This window comes from Danio rerio, chromosome 21 (assembly GCF_052040795.2).
Source record: "Danio rerio strain M-AB ecotype USA chromosome 21, GRCz13ab, whole genome shotgun sequence".
Classification (NCBI taxonomy): Eukaryota; Metazoa; Chordata; class Actinopteri; order Cypriniformes; family Danionidae; genus Danio; species Danio rerio.
Genome location: NC_141041.1, coordinates 24641979 through 24664000, shown reverse-complemented (window position 1 = coordinate 24664000; position 22022 = coordinate 24641979). Strand labels below are relative to the sequence as shown.

General features: G+C 37.6%; 1 protein-coding gene across 12 annotated transcripts in view; it reads left to right on the top strand.

The window, feature by feature from the left end:
* zbtb16a (zinc finger and BTB domain containing 16a) overlaps positions 1-22022 on the top strand; it is a 147993-nt gene that overhangs the window by 1672 nt on the left and 124299 nt on the right. For 9 of the 12 annotated variants that reach the window (XR_015519439.1, XR_015519438.1, XR_015519440.1 and 6 more), the window contains 1 exon segment: positions 505-1854. Coding sequence is in view for 9 of the 12 variants with exons in the window: in XM_087299200.1 (XP_087155326.1) it covers positions 596-1854 (1259 nt within the window). In the remaining 3 variants the exon portion in view is untranslated. 12 annotated transcript variants of the gene reach the window in all.

The following is a 22022-nucleotide window of genomic DNA, read 5'->3' as shown; positions in this document are numbered from 1 at the left end:
GTTCCAACTATTCCTGGCAACAGCTTGCCTCACTCTCCATGCTCCGCTCAGTATCCCTGTCTGTGATGAGAATACTGAATAAGATGCCATTTCATTTCAGGAGGCTGTTGATGGGCTTTGTGAGGCGAGCTTGAACACATAGAAACAAAGGCTTGATTACTGCCAGCATTTACTAGCACTAAAGACAAGTTTACATGTTTCTCATGTGGGCCGCTTATCATTTATTATGGTGCTTTATTTTGTGACTTTTAAATGGATTTTGTCTTTAAATCTGTTGGTAAAAAATATTTTTAAATGTTAAAAGATTATGTATTTGTCTTTATTTACAATACTGATTTGGTAAAAATAGATTTCTAATTTATTTTTATTTTTGTGAATTTCTTCTATGTACTAAAGCAATTGGTATGACGGCTTTTTATTTAGAAACAAGAAAACGAACAACTGCAATAATAATTAAACATTGTGGCTGCATTTAACTGTGGGTCTCTTTCATCTCTTTTTTAGATTGACCTTATCTTGTTTACAAAGATAACTGAACAGACTGCTGCGTGGAAAGAAATACTCATGAGTTGGCCGTGTGGATTTCAGAGACGTTATGGATTTGACTAAAATGGGAATGATCCAGCTCCAGAACCCCAATCACCCCAATGCCCTGCTGCACAAGGCTAATCAGATGCGCCTGGCTGGCACGCTGTGCGACGTGGTCATCATGGTGGACAGCCAGGAGTTCCACGCTCACCGCACCGTGCTGGCCTGCACCAGTAAGATGTTCGAAATCCTCTTTCACCGGAACAGCCAACATTACACTCTTGACTTTCTCTCACCAAAGACCTTCCAGCAGATTCTGGAGTATGCCTACACTGCCACGCTCCAAGCTAAAGTAGAGGATCTGGATGATCTGCTGTACGCAGCAGAGATCTTAGAAATAGAGTACTTGGAGGAGCAATGCCTGAAGATTCTGGAGACCATCCAGTCCTCGGATGAAAATGACACTGAGGTTAACATGAACGATGGTGGCACAGAAGATGACGAGGAGCGGAAGGGACGGCACGGAAGGAACCTGGTCGGTTCGAAAAAGCATTCCACAGAAGAGAGCGGCTACGTGTCAGCTGCCCAGCAAGCACTTGCGCTGCCAGGTATGGTGGATCAGAGTCCCTCAGTATCCACTTCCTTCGGCCTCTCCACCATGAGCCCAACCAAAGCAGCCGTGGACAGCCTAATGAGCATTGGTCAGTCCCTCCTGCAGAGCACCATGCACCCTGGCGTGGGTGCTGAACAGCCCTTGCATGGCAACTCGCACCCCATGATGGGAGAAATCAAAACGGAGATGATGCAAGTAGATGAGAGCGGAGAACATGAGAGCCCTAAAGCCATGGAGTCAATCGCCTCCAGCAATGGTGAGCGCAGCGGAGAGCCAGACAAGAACCGTGATGGGCCGGGTACCCCTACCAGGAGCAGCGTGATCACCAGTGCCCGCGAGCTGCACTACGTCAGGGATGAAGGTCTGGGTGATCAGCAGGCCGAGGTCAGCCAAATGGGGCTGGAGGCCATGGCGGGAATGACTGAAAAACATTTGGCGTCACTCTACGGCATTCCTTCTAATCACAAAAATGAAGCGATGCTCTCGATGCCTGCCTCCATGGCCTCATCCTTGCACATGTCCCCAGCCCTGGCCATGTCAATGGACTTCAGTGCCTATGGGGGCTTGCTGCCTCAGAGCTTCATCCAGAGGGAGTTCTTCAGCAAGCTCGGCGAGTTAGCTGCAGGGATGAAGCCTGATGGCCGGAGCCTGAACGAGCGCTGCAACGTGTGTGGAGCTGAACTGCCTGACAATGAGGCCATAGAGCAACACAGGTAGGCTTCTGTTTTCATTTTGTACTTCTAGTTGTTGTGTGTAAAGCATGTTGTTTGCAAAGTGTTTTTTTTTTTTTTGCCTCCCCTGGTGCAAACTCGGGGTCCTTAATTCAATTAGTTTACTGCGCTCTGTAAAACAAAGGACCACAAGGTGCCCATTTTTAGAAATTCTTTTGATTAAAGAACTTAGTTGCAGAGAAATGTTAGTGGAAGATGAGTCATGATGGTTAACTGTTGATTGCTTATCTTCTTTCATGCTGGAGGTCAATTTGCTTAACACTCTGCCTGCGGTGGATATGAGAGAGAATGATTGCAGAGCTGATTTACGCACGTATATGTTTTCCTCTTGCTTTCCCCTTATCAAGAAAAATTGCTCTTCAGCTAAAATAACCTCTGAAAGGGGTGATGGAAAAAAATAAGTCTAACATGTTGCAGTATAACTATTAAAAAAAAAGTTTAAAATATTGCATAAAGAATTAATCATACGGTTAATTAATCAAGAAAATTAATGGAGTTAGAAATGATGTCAATTTGCCAGTAGTGTGATTTATTATAAAACTTTATTAAAACATTTTCTAATTAATACAATTAAATGATGGACCATCTAACATGATCAGTATTTAAATATATCTAATTTGCTAACTTATATCCTTCTGCTTACTGCGAGATGTCATATTTGGATAAATTGGCACAATTGCACAAGGCAAGACCAGGCATTCTCAGGCTAGGGAAGAAAAATGATTACTTTTAACTGGGCCTTTCCTTTAAGTGGGCCGTCTGTTTGTCGCAGCTCCCAGGCGTTGGGTGCTGATCACTTCCAGGCCTGCGCTGGTGGCTGCTGAGTGGTCCTGGAGAGGCTCTGGCTGAGCCCATTAGCTGCACCTGGAGAGGGGGCAGGCTAATGGGAAGCAGCCTCCACACCCACCCCCTGACCCCCATGGTGTGGCCAGTGATGAGTAGGCCAACCTGGGCCCCAGCCACCCGGGACAAGAAGGGCCTTATTAGCTTTATGAGTAGAGCAGACTGTCCAGCCCAGGAAATGAGGGTCTGCGTGGAGGACCCAGGCCGACCTCCGCAGCGTAACCTTTTGGCCACTTGACTGGCCTCTGGTTCTTGTCAGGGTGACTTGTGGGGGTGTTGCAAGAAGGTGGGACGAGGCGAGGAAATCCACGCCACACGTCAGACGTTATATAGAGTGTTGCTGTCGACTAGAAAAGTTTAGAAGATTGTAGTGATGAAGTTATTCATTTGCATTAATTCACATAGCAGATATTTTATCTAGCATGATTTGCAAATGAGGGATGTACCAAGCTAATTTTTCTCATAGGGTTGAAACCTCAATGTTAAAATTTGCTGTTTTTGCATCAATATAAATTTATATACTAGGGCTGGGCGATTAATTGAAATAAACATTATGAACCAACAATCGATCAAATTTTTCCAGGTCATTTATTTTAATAGCTTACCTTATCATGTGTTTTCACGTGACCCTGCTCTTTTTGTTACTAGTGTGTTATTGTGCACTACATTAAAGATGATTGGATATCTTAAGACGGCATATTTTACATTACATTAAAATTATTATTTAAATTAAAACATTTGTTTACAGAAGATGCAAGAAATGCACTGTTTAAAATTTGTTTACAGGATATGCAAGAGTTATTTGATTTAGAAGAGACATGAAAATATATATTTATTATAATTTATTTTTATAATATTTATTTTGTTTCCAAAAGAACAAGTTATTTGTCACATTTTTTTTATAAGAAAAAACTGACTGTTCATTTTAGGTGGTGTGTGTTTTAATTTCATCAACAGTGATGTTTAATAAATAATCACAGATAGTAGATAGTATTTCATTTAATTATTTTAACATCAAGTATGCACCCTTCATTCAGAAATCTCTCACTTGTAATTTTAGCATATTTACTGTACAAAACCTGTTAGTGAACTACGAGGGCAAAAAATAGAATAAAATAATTAGAATAGAAAAATATAATAATTACATAAAATAATTGTTCATTAATCGTAATCGAGTTAAAATTTTCAATTAATTGAGATTTTAGTTTTAGACCAAACCGCCCAGCCCCATAATATACATAGAAAAGGGAAAACCTAGTGGTTTGAAGATTAGTGCAAAAAGTAAAAACATTTAAAATTACAATTGATTAGTTTTTTGTGGCTGCTCTGCGATTTATATGTCTTTTAATATGCCATCAAATTGTTCTTGTTTTAAACATACCTGACAAGACTTTTCTTGCTCATTAGATTGAATAATTTATTAGTGAGTGTCTTCTGTAATTCACATAAAAATGTGTGCACGTCTTTACTTTTGCTCAGGACATTTTAATGCACATGCCAAATAAAAAATGCACTGTATCCGCGAGATCTTGTTCTAGTTCTAGATCAAGTTTTAAAATGTCTTAAACTAAGGTTTAGTCTTAAATTCTTAAATTCACTAAAATATTGGGTTGTAGGTAAAATAATTTTAAACAGGTCTTAATTTTTCTATGTCCAGGGAAAGCTACCCTATTGAGCCAACACCCAATCACTAATAATCCATTCCAACCTTTTTTTATAATTAAGTTTTTTTTTTTATTATTGCCAAGAGAGACAATTCACAAAAGTTGTTAGACATTTTTACTGCAAATTCTGCAAATTAAATTCTCTTATCTGGAAAAGAAAACTAAAGCAACACAACTTTTTTCTTGATCTTCCATTAGTACTAAAACTATTTACCGAAGTTACTGGCCCATTAGAAAAAAACTATGTTTGGTTCTGTAAAAGTCTAAAATTTAATTCACAAGGGATTTAAAAGTGTCTTAAATTTAACTTTAACCCTGAATTAAATATATACTTTAGTGTTTTGATGCTTTAAAAACTTTTAGTCTTTAACAGCAAACCAAATCATATTTCTACATAAAGTTACTTGATTATTGTTACAAAAACTTGTAATCAGATAAAGTTGCATGTTGTTTATTGTTTGCTTATTTTAGATTTACGGGTTACTGCACCGCTGAACGACTGAGTGCTTTTTTTCTGGTGTCATGAAGGAGGCTGTTCAGTTGCCATCCAGCAGAGAGAGTTTTGATTGGATAGAAGATAAAGTTAAAGTGAGCCAGTCATGCACATCTTTGAGTCAATTGCAGTGAGGTGCAATAAGATTATAGAGCAGTGACTGTATAAAAAGGCATTGAGGGAAAACTCTACACAGAGGCCTCTTTACAGAAATATTGATTATATAGGTCCTGCCATGTGCTTGCATAAACCACAATATGTTATTTTGATAATTGCGTGAATGCCATTTGTTTACAGGATTTGGGTAGATCCGCATTCTGCGGGTTTCTTAATGACAGGCCCAGGATTGAGAATGAACTGGTTTGAGCGTTCGTCCTTAATCTGCTGGAATGCACAACGGTGAAAGTTCATCTGAGGATTCAGTTTCAGTGCAAACATTCATGTGTCTTTGGAAGTGCTCAAGATGGCATTAATAAATCCCTCTTAATTACCTTCTATATTCACTGAGTGAAAAATGCTCATTCAACCTTGTGAACTTTAAGGTTGTGTTTATCTTAGAACAGAATAATTGACAAGCCGTGTTAATTTAAAAGTTGTTGGTTCTTGTGTGAATCATCCGAGTGAGCAGGCTGGCATGTCGGATGTTCTGAATTTGACTAAAAAGGCTGCAGAAACAGCCATGACATGTACAATTGTAGTTTTTTATTTATAAATTTATTTTTTAGCAGCAGCACTGTTGAGATTGAGATTTATATTGTATTTGATTTGGTACATTTAAGGGTTCATAAGCTGGGCACGTTTGTCAGCTTAAATTTGCATCATATCATCACAGTTGTTTTTTCAATGCTTGCTTAAAAAAGAAAATCTAAAAGGTGCTTCTTAATGATAATAATAGCAAGTAATCATAAAAATTCTATTTAGATCTTTCCCTGCTTATGTTTTATGCCAGAGATATCGATTAGACATACTTAGCTACTTTCTTTTGAAGTTTCAGCATGATCTTTCTCTTTTATTTAACTTATTTTTTTTATTATTAAAAGCAATGACGGTGTCAGATTTTCCATAGTGAGGTTTCCTTTTTGAAGGTTTTTTCCATTATAGCTCCTGACGGCTTGCAGCAGACGGGCGGCAGCTCTTGTGACTAATTACAGATTATTTTGCAGCATTGTGTGCCAGGGTCCCTGCCATCTCCGCCGCTAGATGCGAGAAATATTTCTGTTTGAGAGTTCATTTAGGGCGAACAGGTCAACTTAACCGTCTGTAATTGTTTCCAGATTAGCCTTTCTGCATGTGCGTGTGGATTTGTGAGCGAGCACATCAGTGAGTGCTTGCTTCCTGTATAAATTTAGCTCGCTACGTTCATTCTCTGTGGCCCAGGGTTATGTCATAAAGCGCTGAATGATATGTGCATCACTTCCAAAACCATGCAAGTGTCAAGACTATCCTATTAAGTAGACCACTGGAGTAATCTTGTAATATCTGGGGTAGATGCGTGTCTGAGGGTTGCCTAAATGAACGCGTTTATTTGTTTTTCAATCACCCAGAGTTCCCTACAGGAGCTAAATCGAAGCACCATAGCAGGTTTTTGACACGAATGAGAGAAATATATTTTTTGCCAGGGAAAACAGTTTGTGGTCCTTTGACTCACGGAAACTGATTACAGAAATATTTCAGCGACCTGCCAAAAGGAAAATAATCAACATGCACAAACGTAAAATAAAAAATAAAAAAACCAGGGGGGAAAACATTTTATTCACGCTGAACTGTCATCTGTCATTGTGAAAGGAATTGACGTAGATCTTTTTTTTTGTTGTTGTTTGTGGTAGATGGGTGAAAGAAGTGTCAAGCTAGCATAGGTAGAGCTAACTGTGGACCTAGCTAGGGTGTTTAAACAGAGGCAAGGCCTTATCTGTGCATATCAGAGACAGCGATAACCCTGTGCTCTCCTTTCCACTATACCAAGAGCAGATGGGGATGATAAGTCCTCATGGTGCTGCAGAACGAGATAACACCGGGCTGCCGGGAGGTGAGAGGCACCTCACAACTTTCCTTCTATGCTCACTTATGCAGGTGAATCTCACCACAGAGCTGTAACGCTCATGCAACGGCCAGACACACAGCATTCACGTCAGTTTGTGCATTTCTGCTCTAACGTTTAGCCATGAGCGGCTGTAAGATTGTTTATTTTATCATTAGTACACAATCAAATTAATTTAGAAGTCTGAAGGGATTTTTCATCCAGGTGTTAACTTTCTCATCATTTATTCACCCTTTATTTTTCTTTTAAACACATTGATATTGTGAAGAGTTTTTGTACAAACATTGGTAGTCAGTGGTAAACAAAACAGGCTGGTTACCAACATTGGTTAAAATATCATTTTATGTACACTAAAGTAGGTAATTTTAGTTTACTTAATTTTGTTTTAAAAACGTTGCATTTCAATAGAAATGTCCAAGTATCATTTAGACGACCACTTTTCTTTTTGTAAAACAATTAAAGTCCATAGTGACTAAAGCAAGTACTTGCATACTCTTTTTTTGTTTTCTGCAGTTGCAAGCCAGTTGGACAGGTTTATAATGACTTTTTTGGGATGGAATATACCTCAAGAAAAGTCTTGTTTACTTGTGCCTGTATTGGTAACCCTGGGAAAATAGTGTTTATTAAAGTACAGCTCTAGATTAGGACTGAAACTTCAATCTTTTAAACAAATTAAAATGAAATTAAGTTCTAAATGAAACACTTAATGGTTGTGCTTGTTTATTTTAACTGAAACACAAGTGTCCCATTTTTCTTTTTTTTTTTCTTTTTTTTGTTGTCTTTAACATCATTTGTTAGTGTTATGGTTTACAGTCCATTTATGTACATATGTAATGCTACAGTGCTCAGCATAACTGTGTACACCCCTTTTTAAAAAATTTATATTTTTATCCTTTTCTCAGTGAATCTAAGCAATGTATTTTGGTGCATTTTAACAAAACAGATTTATTAGGCAGATATAGTGATTGAAATATTATTTTAGTCACCAAACATATTTAGAAATTGGAAAATAATACAATTAAATTCAAGCAAATACTGTAAAAAAAAAAAAATTACAACCTAAAAAATGTCAACTAAAATTAAAAAAACTATTTGCTTCTTGATTTTTCCTCTTTTCTTAAAATTTTTTTATATTTTTCTATAACATAAATTGGTGTGTACTATTTTTGGACTTTTATTGTAAGTTATTTTGTTCGATAAGATCTAGATTTAGATCTTTAAGATCTAATTTAAATGCACAAATTTAATATTGTATAGCTTCCTATTTAAAATATGAATTTAATAGATAGATTAGTGCGTCCCTTGTAAATATAAGCTGGGATCTGCATATTAAAAAAGCAAGGCATTAGGTGGATAACACTAACACTGATAGACATTTTATGTGCATAAGGTTCAGGTTCATTACAGAGATCCTGGAAAGTCAAAGCCCTGCAAGGTATTTTTGAACTTAGACAATTTATCAGTTCAGTTTGCCTTAAACTGTGAAATGTCCTCTGTGCCAGCTGATTTGATAGTGTGGTGTTTAACTCTGAAGCCGTATGGTAATTAAGAATGATTGCAATTAAGCCAAAGAGACTTCAAACAAGTGGACCCTTCACTCCGTCAAGTTAGCCAATTAAGTTTACGAAACTTCTCGTGGCTGCTCTGAAAATGGGAATAATGCCTCCCAAAAATGATTTTGACCTTTTCTTTGCACGTCTGGGACAATTTTTGTCTTGTGAAATTTTATTCTAATGTCTAGTCATCCTTTAATCGGAGATGCTAATTTTAAATTTGAGGAGAGTTCCTTTGTAGTTTTGAGCATGAAACTGTGAGGCTCAGCTTTGTACTATGAATTCACATGATTTAAAAAAAAATGCATAATTGTGTTTTAAAATGAAATATGCCATCAAAATCGTATATATTTTCTCTTTGAGATAAACATGCCGTATATATTTATTATTAATAAATCATGCGTGTGCGTACCTTTTTTTAGTGCTTTTTTTTATTTCAAACGCAAGCGTTTGTCAATGCAGCCCACATACGGCAGCAGCTGGCAGTCACCCAATTATGGACAGGCTTTAAAAGCCCCGCTTGAACTGTAAAGATTTACACCGCCACCCCTCTGATCTGGAATCTGCCTTCTGTCCTCACTGTCAAGACAAGAGATGTATCGATTAAAGACTTAACACTAGGTTGCATCATGTGTATTGGACTTGCACACCTTGACTGCAGCTCTGTATCTTCAGAGGCTCTCTGACGAAAACAAGTTTGTTGATTCTTGTATCAGAGCAGTCCATCAGGTGAATTTCGCCACCAAACTCTTATTTGATTCTCTTCTGTCCGACCGTATCTGAAGCATCACCTACACAGGGCTCGTGTTCAGCATTCATGTGTAGAAAATAAGAGACTTTTTGATTCACACATGAATAAGGAATAAAAGTAAACACAGACAGGCAGACAGCGCTGCCCCACATTATTAAAGCGATAGGCATCTGGCATGCCCAGTAAAAAGACATGACGGTTGCGCACGGGGCTTTTTCACTGAGGTGCTTTTCACTGGCCGCTTTCTTATCTGCTTTCTGCAACTGGAGATGGAAGGATTACAGACAGAGCAGGGCGCTGCGAGCCCACTGCGGTGCCAGGTGGCACACTAGCCGCCTGCAAATATATCTGAAGCCCATTCTGGTCCACCACACATGTAGATGCACATATCAAAATCTGATTTTAACAGTAACTGTTTCAGTGTACATGATTTGAAAGCAGGCTGGTTCAGATAAAACAATGGCTTTTAATAGAATGAGCCTCTCCGACATTGTTCTAGACATTTCTCACCTGTATGATTGGCCCTCTCCAGTACACTGTGCAGAATTTTTTATTTTTTTTATTTTTTGGATACTCTGCAGTTGCTGCCACTTAACAGAAAATGAAAGGTTTCATTGCTATCAAAGTTGCCATGTGATTCTGATTATTCACATTTGCTCTATAAATAGATGTTATGTAGTTACTATTTGACCTTTAAAATTTGTAGTAGCTTTGGTATTAACCCTAAAATAAAAATCTGTAAACATTCACTGACCCTAAAAGCACCTTAATTCACTTTAGGATGAAAAGTAAATCAAAGATATTTTCGTCTCTTCATTAAAAGTCTGTTTACCTTATTTAATGCTATGGAATGAAAAAAATCAAAACTTAATTTGAGTATAAACCAACTCTTCTGAGGAAGCACAACTTGTCATGCACAAATTCAATGAAAATATCTTTAATGATGTTTCCAAAGATCATGTGTGTATGCATTTGGAATAACAGAAGGTAATTCAGTACATTTACAAGAAATCCAATTATCTAATTTTAATATGATTTAAGACAATCCTCTGTTTAAGAGTCTACCATGTAAAAAGCTATCTATTTATTTATTTTATTATACATTTTTAAATAATTTAATCTGATTAAGGTCATAATCAAACTAAACAGAAATTGGATTAAGACAAGGAGTAGGGGTGTGCGAAATGGGCAAAGGAAACCTATCACGATTTTCTTGAACAATATTGCGATTTCGATTTTAATCACGATTTTGACACGCAATGAATCTGAAACAGGTAAACAATTAGATCTTTATCAAAGATCTGTAACATATCTCTAAAACAGACATGAGGCAAAAAAAAATTAAATCACCTTGTAAAGGTGAAATAAATTCTCTAGAACAGACTTATGGCAAAACAAATAAATAGACTACTTTGTGTGTGTATGTGCGGCTTTGTCAAACACCAGTAAACTCCGATGTTCTGTTTGACCACGTCAGTAGTTGTGTGTACTTTGTGTCCACAGATTTTAATTTTTTTTTTGCCATACATAGATCATAGACCTCTTTGTGACATTGCTGTGAAATAAGCCTTTCACATATCACATTTTTTTGCGTGCCCTTTATTATTTCCAGTGGAGGCTTGTTCGCATATTCCATGTGCACACAGTTAATAAGAAAAATCTTGTATCGGAACTGCAGCAATGTTTTCTTAGTTTGTCATCCTTGTCATCTCTTTCTTGGTCGCCGAGCAACGACAAAGGAGCGTAGGCGAAAGAGCGTTGAAAGCTACGCTATGTTCACACTTACCACACGCTTTCAGATGCGACGTGACTGAAAGGTCTTACAAATTACCTGATTCTGCGATACATCAGACTTCCTGTATCCAAAGTAATCACACACCACTTTTTTTTGTCAGATGCTGACACCTCAATCAAACTATTACTATCGTGTAGGACTTTTACCGCATTTTGCAATAGGATAGTCCATACACACATGGCTGTTTGACACTATTCTCTACGCTTACCAGGTCATTGAAGGATTAAATGCAGACACCTGCTGCATCGCGAAATGCAGAGGTTTTTTCCCCATACAGCGTGCAGTATCACATTCCATTAAAACAACACTCTTCCAGCAGTTCAAACTCTCATCCAATATCTTGTTTGTCACTGGAGGCATACATGAAATGTTCCTAAATGAAAGTGAAAGTGCCAAACCACAGTTAAAGTCGACAGGCTAAATATGAAATGCTCGTTTAGGAATAAACAAACCATTTAATGCCCCTAAAGTATTTTTACACAACTCCGGTGTCGCAAATACATCACGCTTATCTTCAAAGAAAAGTCATCTTCCAAATTTTTATATCACAGGTCTCTCTTTTCAGTAAGTACAGTGTTTTAATCCCATCAATATCCCATTAGCATCTGGTTTCTGGCTCCCGCGACATGAAAGAAGACGTGTCGGTTCCCCCTCGCTAGTTCTAAGGCGCTGCTGAGCTTCGCTTACAATGAAGGTCTGGAGCAAAGGGCCAAGCCAAGCGTGCACGAGGGCTGTGTGAATGCACTGCTGGGGCTCCGGAATCCCCTGGAAGTATCAAATCAGAACCTTCCTCAGGCTTCCACCGAGAGGGGCTCTAATTAGCTCTTTTGTTGCCTGTTGAATGGGGTGCCAGAGATTGGCAAGGGGCCCCCGATAGAGTGATACAAGTGTGCTACGGAGGGGGTCATAAAATACCCATCACATTAGATTTGTGTGATGTCGGACCAGGTAGGAAGCGGCCAAGCACGTTGCAGGGTTTGTTTGTGTAAAACCTGTGCTGACCCCACACTGTAGTTATTAGTTGCTTAATTCCTTGGAGCTAAATCAATAAAAATGGTTCACCTTTAAAGCCAAAGAAGCCATTTTTTAAAAGTCTTAAGCAGGATGTTGAAAACGCAAATTAATTTAGCATGCGTCTTAACTATTTTGATAAAAAGCCTTACTTTCAGTTGCCGACTTAAGTCAGGAGTCCCACTTTCATAACCCTTTTGGAAATCGCCACACTGTAAGGTAATCCTCATGTAAACTTCAGCTCACGTGGATCCTAAAATGACAATGTTTGGTCATAAAATATCAGCAAACAACTGTACACTTGACTGTACCTTAAGGCAGGGTTTTAACTGCAATACGCCATGCAAAATGCTGTTATTTAGTGAATTTGCTTTATCATTTAGTGCATTAGCACCCTCTATGTTCTCTCAGCACCCATCTCCTTTTTTCCCCCACTAACTTCCTCTCCTTTTTCTGCAAGGGGTAGAAATTGAGTTAGCTGAGCCATTGCCTAAAGACGCATCCCTCTCTCTTTCTCTCTTATATTATCTCCTGCTGGAGGCATTTGAAAGATATGGGATGGCAACTCTCAGCGAATACAGAAAGCCAACCGGCACGTTTTAAGCCATGTTGTAATCCAGGGGGATCAGTTGGATAAATGGTAGAATAAAGCTCAAACCATAATTGATTTATGTATTTGCTGACTGAAGACGCCTGCAGTGATCACTAGCAGGACAGGATGAATGATTAATGGCTTGGCCTTACTAGAGCTTTTTTGAGCGAGAGGCCATGCCCTGCACTTACATTACCAAATACATCTGAGCTCTAATTCAATAGAACAGAGATTATTCCACTAAGCACACTACCTTCATTTAGCCCCAGATTGAGTGATGCGCGTCTGTAAAACGCCATTGTTTTGGCATATGTAGTGACTGCCGGGCTAGCATCACGTTTGGGACTGAAAGCATTTTATTGAACTAAAAGTCCCCGTTACGTTTTAATTACCTCAATGTCTGCTTCTCATGCTACGAACAGCCAATAATGTCAGCGACACACACTCCTTCATTTCTCTCCTCGTCTGCAAGAGACAGACATGAAACTGAAATGGGTTTTTTGCAGATGAATTGATATAGTTTTCTAGCCTGTGTCTCTCAGACTATTTTTGACCTGTCACCAAAATTGCACTTGAGTTTTATTGGTGCGTTACACAGAGAGCTTTCTCTCCCTTTAGTTCAGGCTGAAGTGTTTTTGTGTTCCCTCACTGTCTGGGAGTCCAAAAGCCATTCCATTTACTGGACTGATCACCAGGGCTGCCCACTGTGACACGTCATGACTCACACGGCATCATTTCTGCTGTTTGTGTCCGTGGCAGAAGGAAACTGATGATGCTGTCAGGACGTGCTGTACACCATTAAGCATAGAGCAGAGCGGCGGCTCTCTTGCTACTCCACTACATGAGCCACCACTGTCTCGCCCAGCAATTTTACACCCCGTGCTCTTTGTTTGACCTTCCTGTGAGAGAAAAGTCACATTGATTCTGTCTTTGGGATTGGTGGCGGCATCTTTTGAAGAGCCAAAAATGCATTTTGCAGGGGATTTCACATGTCATTTGAGAAAAGCCATAGTGTCTGTCTGATGTTGGATTTTTAGCCCATGCTTGGCATTTCATTGTGCAGGTATCAATCTAATTGGCCTGCTTTACACAACTTGGTCACTTTACACATCATTCACTTGGTCTTTTCCTGTCTAAGTGAGCAGGTCTTGTCCAGAATGATCTATAATGAGGTCTGTAATAATGACCGTCTTTGAGAATCAAAGTCTGGCTTTTGTGCGACTAGAAAAGAGCTGGAGCTCTCAACAGGTGTTGATGTCCTTATCAGCACATCAGACCTTATCTCAGAGGCTCAGCTTCCTGCATCCTCACGCATGCATCAGAATTTCTTAGCCTCTGACCTCGTTCCATACTTGTACCTTGTTCGTTACCTATTTTGGTTTCACCCTCAACGGTAGGTTCTCCTAATCTGTCCTGCTGTTTTTTGCCTTTTTGTTGGTTCAATCACAAGTGGATGGTGCCAAATAGAGGTGTAAATGGGGTCTAAAACTTAGCTTTTGAAATCTGGACACTTGTAGTCCAACAAGAGACCACCAACTGATCAAGCTTGTGGAACATTTAGCTCTATTTTAATGATCTAGGTGCAAAGTCTAAAGTGCATGGCGCAAAAGCATTAAGGGTGTGTCCGAATCCACTTTTGCTATTTTTAGGACAGAAAAATACAATTTGCACCCTGGCGCATAGTTTAACGCGGTTGTGATAAAGAATGAGCCTCCTCCATTTGGCCTCTTCACTTTCTCTTTATTTTACCTTCCCTCTTTACTTTAGTTTTTTACTTTCGTAAATAAACAAACAAATGAACAATAATAACAATGTGTGGTAAAAAAAAAAAAAAAGTTATCCAAATACACATCTTATACTTTTGCCCCATAATGGTGATGCATACATCTCCAAAATCCATCAGGTGAACAAATCTAAACTTGTTTTTAAATATATTTTATATTTATATTTTATAATTTATATTTTACAAATATAAATATGCATAAATAATACCGTTAATAATAATAACATTATACAATTGCAAATTTTCATTAATTAAAAACTAATTAATTAAAAACTACTAACCCCCCCTTTTAGATTTTTTGTTGAAAATTATCATTTTTATAACAAATTAAGCAATGTGTACAAATTTTGGACATGCATAGGCACATAACTTATGCACTCTGCACTGGATTTTAGGTCACCTTTCAGCTGGTCAGGGGTTCAGTCTATTTCAGTTTCTCCAAATAGCAACGCCCCAACTTTGGACCCTTACCCACCTCCTTTTTAGACTGGAACACCCATGACTCCACATTGCGCAAATGGATTTAATATTTTAAAAACATAATGCAAAACGTGAAAATTAGGGTTGTGCTGGTCTGAAAATAGCAACAAATTGCACCAAACACGTCTTAATGGGGTACATGATGGATTGAAATGAGCATCTAGTTACAGGATGTCATGTGCAGGAGCACAGTGAAGCAACGAGGTATATGTGATCATCACAGTTTCTGCAGGTGGTGCGAGTACAACCAAGAAAATGGACTGTGGGCCTAGTGGCTTGTTCCTATGACTGAGTTTTTTGCTCCTAAATAAGACTTGTGGTTCTAGTTATGAAATTGTGGGTTTATGTGATACATATGCTTTGCAAACGAACCATTTGATGTGTTAATATCAGCAAGTACACCTTTGGAGAATGAAGAAATGGAGGTGCATTGGGGTCTTGGGTGGGTTTGTGAGATAAAAGGCTGTCTTATAGAAAATAGAGAGCTCGGTCGAGAGGTCTGACTGTGCTATTTCAAATCCTGACTTGGGTGTATTGCCGAGAGGGTTAGGGTCTCAGAGCCATGAGAGCTTCCATTGTGAAAGGTTAGCCTGTTACAGTAGAGTGGATGCAGGGGTCTTGCCACAGACAAAGGTGGGGTCAAACAGGCCCCCATTATTTACAGTAGTGCCTTTCATTGGCCAAGTGAAACAGGAGCCTCTAGGGGCCTCATGGGAAGAGCAGTGTTTTTGCTCAGTCAGGCCTTCAATAAGGTCAAAGAGCATCGCGGGTGGGGTGAGCTGACTTCCAGGCCTTCATAGAGGGTCTTTTATTGATCAGCAAATAATCTGTCACACAGGCAAAGTTTGGAAAAACAACAGCGGCCATACCACACTGACATGGTGGGACCATCACTTTCTTTAAGAGGAGATTTATTGAGATTTCTCATTGCCGGTTTACACTGGTTGACTTTAATGGTAGGAATGATGTGTTATTTATAAGTAAAAAAAATTTATTCATGGTTGTTTTATGTATTTTTGTTTAACCTTTTCTTACTAGTGATTGGCAGCTCCTTAGGGTAATTCATCTCAAATGGACCACAATCTGCATATATGATCTAATGTTAGCTGTGTACTTTATTTTAATTTCAGTCATATTATTTAATTATTTCAGTATTATTGTTTGTTTGTTTTACTATTATTTTTAGTAATATATTTTTTTTCTTAATCCTCTGCTTTGTGTGATTTGCATTTCCTAAGGGAAATGAATCCCAGTTGGACTACGATGTCTGCAAAAATCCAGCTCCACATATGGTTTTATATTGTTTTGAGTCACGCTGTTAAAAAAGCAGACACGTTTTGTAATATTATATGCCATCTTGTTGGACTCAATACCCAAAGCGTTCTGAAACCAGTAGTATTTGTTTTCTTTCATTAAGTAAGGGAAAGTAGCCCAGCCAGCTCATGGCTCCACTCAGCTTTATGGAGAAAAAAAAGCACCATCTGCCAGTAGAATCCCACATAATCTTGGTGTAATCTTGACTTAAATGTTAAGAATGAGAGCGAGAGTGTTCAAAGAAAGAGCCCCGCATACAATACGCATAACAGAATAGTCTGCCGGAACAGATTTTATTATTTTTAGGCACACAATACGGACAGGGTCAGAGTTCATGGGGCAGAGGTCTGCATGCGGGAGGTAGGAATGGGAGGGTCTCAGGGGTCCAGTGTTGACCCCAACCTTTCGGACCATTGTCCTGAAGAGTACAAAGGATGGTCATCCTCCAGTTTGGCCTACCTCAAGCTGAGTTTTGACAGAGGCTTTGAATTTGGTTGACAGAACAGTGAACAATCAAACAGTGAAAGAGCTTTTTGTTCAAACTCAGGAAAAATGCTAATAACAAGCTAGGGAAAAATCACCTAACTAACCAGATGCACAAATATACCGAATGCGCCTTTTGTGCCGTACATTATGAGTAGATTTTTACTAACTTTACTGTAGATCAAGTTTTTCACAGATGAAATGACACAAATTCTGCTGATTTAAACGTGAAACTCCAAGAAAACCCCTATACATGATAAACCTATATGATAAAATCTGAATCTCAAAACAGTGGAAAGAGCGAAGGTCTGCATTTGTTAAAAGTAATGCAGAATATCTGTATTTTCAGTAAGTGTTCAGCCATTCCTACTGTATGCAGCATCTGACTTGTCATTACAGTAAGTCTGTTTGTACATCTCCTGCCTTTTTTAAAGGGATAGTTCACCCGAAAATGTATTCTTCATCATTTACTCACCCTTCACTTGTTAAAAAAAAACAATTTGAGTGTCTTTCTTCTGTTGAACACAAAAGAAGATACTTTGAAGAAGGCTAGTTTGATAGCATCCATTGATTTTTTTTTCTAGAAAGATGGGTGTCAGCAACAAGAATTCTTCAAAATATCTTCTTTTGTGTTAAAACCACATGAGGGAGAGTAAATTATCAGGTAACTTTCACCTTTGGGTGTTTTTTAACACTGTTTACACTGTTTGTAAGTCCAGAACTGAAATCGGCTGATTTAAAACCATTGTTTAATCAGCGCATATCTATAAATAAGTCATTTTTTCCATCTCTCATGATTTCTTTCAAATTGATTTGTCTTTTATGGTGCTCTCTCCGTCTGACTTGTTGTCTTAGTTGCAGTGCTCTTCTTCAGACTGCACTAGAGACCCAATCACCTGCATTAGGAGCACATCACTCTCCATCCAGCACACGGACTTCACTTGAGTCCGGCTGGCTGAAAAAGAGTTGTGCTGCTCTGGAAATGCTGACATGTGAGCATGAAGTGGCCACAACTCGTCTCCCCCTCTTTCTTTTGTCTCTCGGTTCCTTGCGCTCCCACTATTGTGATGAGGTAATGGGTCCCTTATTCTGGCCCTGTCAGCTGCTTTCTGTTGTCTAATGTGTGGAATAGTTAAAAATAAACCTTTTGTGTACTAGTTAGTTGTGTGGGGCAAAAAAAGAGGCCCAAATTTAAATCATCTGAGTGAGCTATTAATGTCTGCTGGTGGGAAGTCCATATGCTTCCTATAGATATGTGAAGGGGGCAGAGATGGGAATATATACTGCAGCATGTGTCATGTCTCCAGTGCATTGAGAGCTACTGGTTTAATTTAGATTTATATTTTTTCATATATTTTATTTTAATTAATTTAGATTAATAATAGTGTATTTGTAGTACTTTATATGTATTTTGTAACGAGTAACACTAAATAAAATTGTATTTTGAAGTTATCGATATTATAAAAATTAATAATAACTGCATATATTTTTACTTTGTTCGACTTGTTTATTTTTTTTGTTCAATTATGTTACTTTTTCTATTTCTAAATTGTAGTTTATTACACATTGAATACAAAACATTAACAAATACAAATTAACCTATAATAATGTTAAATATATGACATCATTACAAATATACTCCTCCTTAAAGCTGTTTTTTAATATGCACCCTTCAGTGATCTCATGTTCTCGTGTAACACCATCATCAACCGCCAATGTTCAGTTCCAAAACTCAAGATCGCAAGAAAGGAGGATGCGTGAAAGTTTCCGCATGTGTTCTTGGTATCGAGGATGCACCGATGCAGACTTGAGCACCAAACTCGCTCTAGAAGTCCTAGAAGTTATTGCGACTAAATAAAAGAGGTGTGCACAGCATTTTATATAGATTTATTATTAAAGTTCAAAGTTATAACTTGTATATCTCAGAAGTTTCCCTAAATGAGACCATAATAGTAAACATTGACATGAAATTTTAAGGCATAAATGCATTAAGGGTGTTAATTTGCTGAAATTAAACTAAAATCTGTTTTATTTGTATTGTGCGAAGTAGCGCTGTCCCTATCAGGTTTCTTTTTTTGCCTCCGAGTCATTTGATTTTGAGTGTCTACCAAAACCTGATCTGATACTTCTGTATTACATTAAAAAAGAATAAAGAGCGAAGAAACAGATCCAAGATGTTCCTTATTTTAACTTTTTTAAACATTCAACAACTCTGTTAACAAACAGAGCACTTCTGTGAGGTAGCTTGAAAAGTCAAGTAATAAATAACATTCTTCACTTTTGGACTTTAGAGCAAATATTTATTCTAGAGTAAATACAAATATATGTTTTAGAGTAAATTTAAAAAAAAAATCTAATTTAAAAACAAATAGCCCCTCAACTGAAAATATCCGACAGGCAATCCCAAGTTTACATATCTCACAGTTTGCTATGGGAATGTTGTCTTCATCAACTTTATAATATCTCCAGACTGGTGACATACTCGCACTTTCCGCTTTAATCTGCTACCACGTTCTACTTTCAAGAAAAAAAAGAGGTCTAACTATGTGCCACTGCATAACTATTGATGTGTTATAAAATAATAAGAATATATATAAACCTATATATTAGAGTCCTGATAGGGAGGTAACGTCCGAATCTGATCGAGTCTGTAACTGAAACTACACAATAACACAAGTCCATTCTCTGAGTTCTCGGAATTGAGAAACAGCCTAAATGTGGATATATTATAATGGAAATGTACTTTTATATGGTGCAAAATAATAAAAAAAAAAATTGTTTTATGGTTAATATTAGTTCATTTAAATTATTTTAATTAAACACTTTTGTAAATGTATTATATTACACATCACTGTGCAACAAAGTGTAAAAGATTACACAAGTTGATATATTTCTATTGGTAAAGAGTGCTAAAAAATCCTTTTGGCAGATGTATTGTTTGAAAGGTCAATATGTTCTTTGACCAGGAAAAACTAAAACAAGGTCACCTTGTCCATTTTCTTTGCCAGCTAGATTGGTACTGTTCCCTGAAATCATTCTGCTACCAAAAACAGTTTGACTTCTAAAAAAAAAAAAAAAAAAAAAAGGAATAAGAAGAAAAGATCTCTTTTAAAATTTACGTTTGCCCTCCAAAGTCTGTGAATCATAGTTTCCTTTTCAAGTCAGCAGAGCTTTTTATGATCTTGCTGATAAAAAAGAAAATCATAATAATTTCATAAGAAGTGTTTGCGTAACTTCGAGTGGTTTCGCCATTTTAAATGTTTTTACATTCTCCTTGACATCGCTGAGTGGAGGAGAGAAAACAGTCAGGGCTGATCCTCTCAAAGCTGTTGTGCTCTGCCTGCTGTTGTCATGTGGGCCGCAGAAGACTGCGTTTTCTTCCAAAGTCTGTTACATTAGATATAGAGAGCTACAATACACTTCTGAAGGCCAGCGATTGCAGTAGCGGAGCTACTGAAATCACCCAAAGCCAGGAGATGATAGAGCTTTTCTATGATGTCAAGGTTCTGACCCTTGCCTTTTATTCCATGTGTTCCCTTTTCCTCGGTGAGTGGCAAGGATCCTCATCTTTCTTGAGATGCTTAATAGTGACTATAGAACAGATTTAATGCATATTATATCAACGCCATGGCTTTGTTGATCTTTTTTTTTTTATTTGGGTTTCGCAAATGAGAATAATTTCCTTTCGTGTTGTGCATTGATTACATAAACTGTGTCTTAACCAGATTAATAGAATGAAAATAAATTGGTTTCTTCTGTCTTATTCAATGTGTTAGTGTGTCTTTCCAGGTGAAATAGAGCTTTTCAGACACGACCAGGTATATATTCCAACATTGGACAACTGTTGACTGTTTTTCCCCTTCCTTTGATTTCCTCCCTGACTCCATTTAAAGCAGAGGGAAGGGTGACAGAGTGCAAGCTTTTACGATTTTATTGGAGCAGTGCGACATGCCTTCAGAGGTGCTGTATCTGGTCTCTCACCTCAAGTCTCAGTCTTATTTGTTGTCTTTTTGTGTGAGCTTGAGTTTGTTTTGCAATCTTGGTCTTTTGCACGGTGTTTGTCTTCTAACTGATGTTTGGGTCGGTGTTATTAGCACAAGGTGTCTAATTTCATTTAGTGATTGGGATTCGGAAGATGGGAGTGTCTCTTGACTGGATGTGGGCGTTAAAAAAAAGTCACTCTAGATGGAAAATGCACATAGTCATACGTGTAATTTGCAGGTGGGAAATGTCACAGGAAGGTTTTCAGTGAAACATAAAGTCTCTTCAATCTGTTGTTCATCATAATTTATTGCCTACATGTGGATTGTCAAACATCTGCAGCGCTGAAGTTTTACTTGTTAAAGTTAAAGTAAGCTTAAGCTGACACATTTCTAGTTCTGACTGTTCTGTGCAAACTGTTCTTGCGACTTATTTCTTGTGTCTGATCATCAACACCATTTAACACATTCGATTTGTTGAATTACAAGTAAATAAATCAATTAGAAATCAATTCATCTCTCTGACTCCTACAGCAGAATACAAACCAGACAGAGGGCCATTCTGGTGGAGAGAGTAAAAAAAAAAATTATCAACCCTATAAAATTAGATTTATTTTTTCAAAAATTGTTTAATTCCTGTTAAAACCTAAAAATGTAAAAAAAATAAAAATAATAATTTACAACTAAATTAAATTAGGTTTGCTTATGTACTCTATAAATAGTTTTTGTCATAAATTCAATTGGAGGAAAAAAATTATTATTATTTTGGTTGGGCGTCAGTAAGTCATTGAGTTTTTGTGTAAACGTGACATACTTTTCTGATAAAATGGTCAGAGACAATCCGCTTGTTATGTGTGACGTCACGCAAAGTAGCTTCCGGTTTGAAAGTGCTATATTAAACTGTATGGGGAGACTCATCAAATGGTAATTATAAAGTTTACATAGCAATGTAATACTTTCGAAAATCATGATCGCAACATATAAATCTATGCCTAATATCTGATGGCCAGAAAGATGGCTAGTGGCCATTTTATATATTTGTTAAAATTTTGGAATATGTGATGCAGCAAGTCCAGAGACTGATGTGTACAATATGATTTTATATTAAATTCACTTTAATGTGTGGTAGTGGCCATAAACTAATATTTTTTTCAATTCAAATGAGTAGCAGCTTGGACCCAGAAACAGTATTCCATACATCACTACATAACGAGCAGACAATGTTTTTTTTTTTTTAAGAAATAATTTTTAAAGCTCCATTAAGTGTTTAAGCCCCCCAATCGTAAAGACTTGATTTGATTCATTACAGGAATGAACCAACATTTTTGAATGAATCTATTTGAACATGAACATCTGAACTTGTTTCAGTG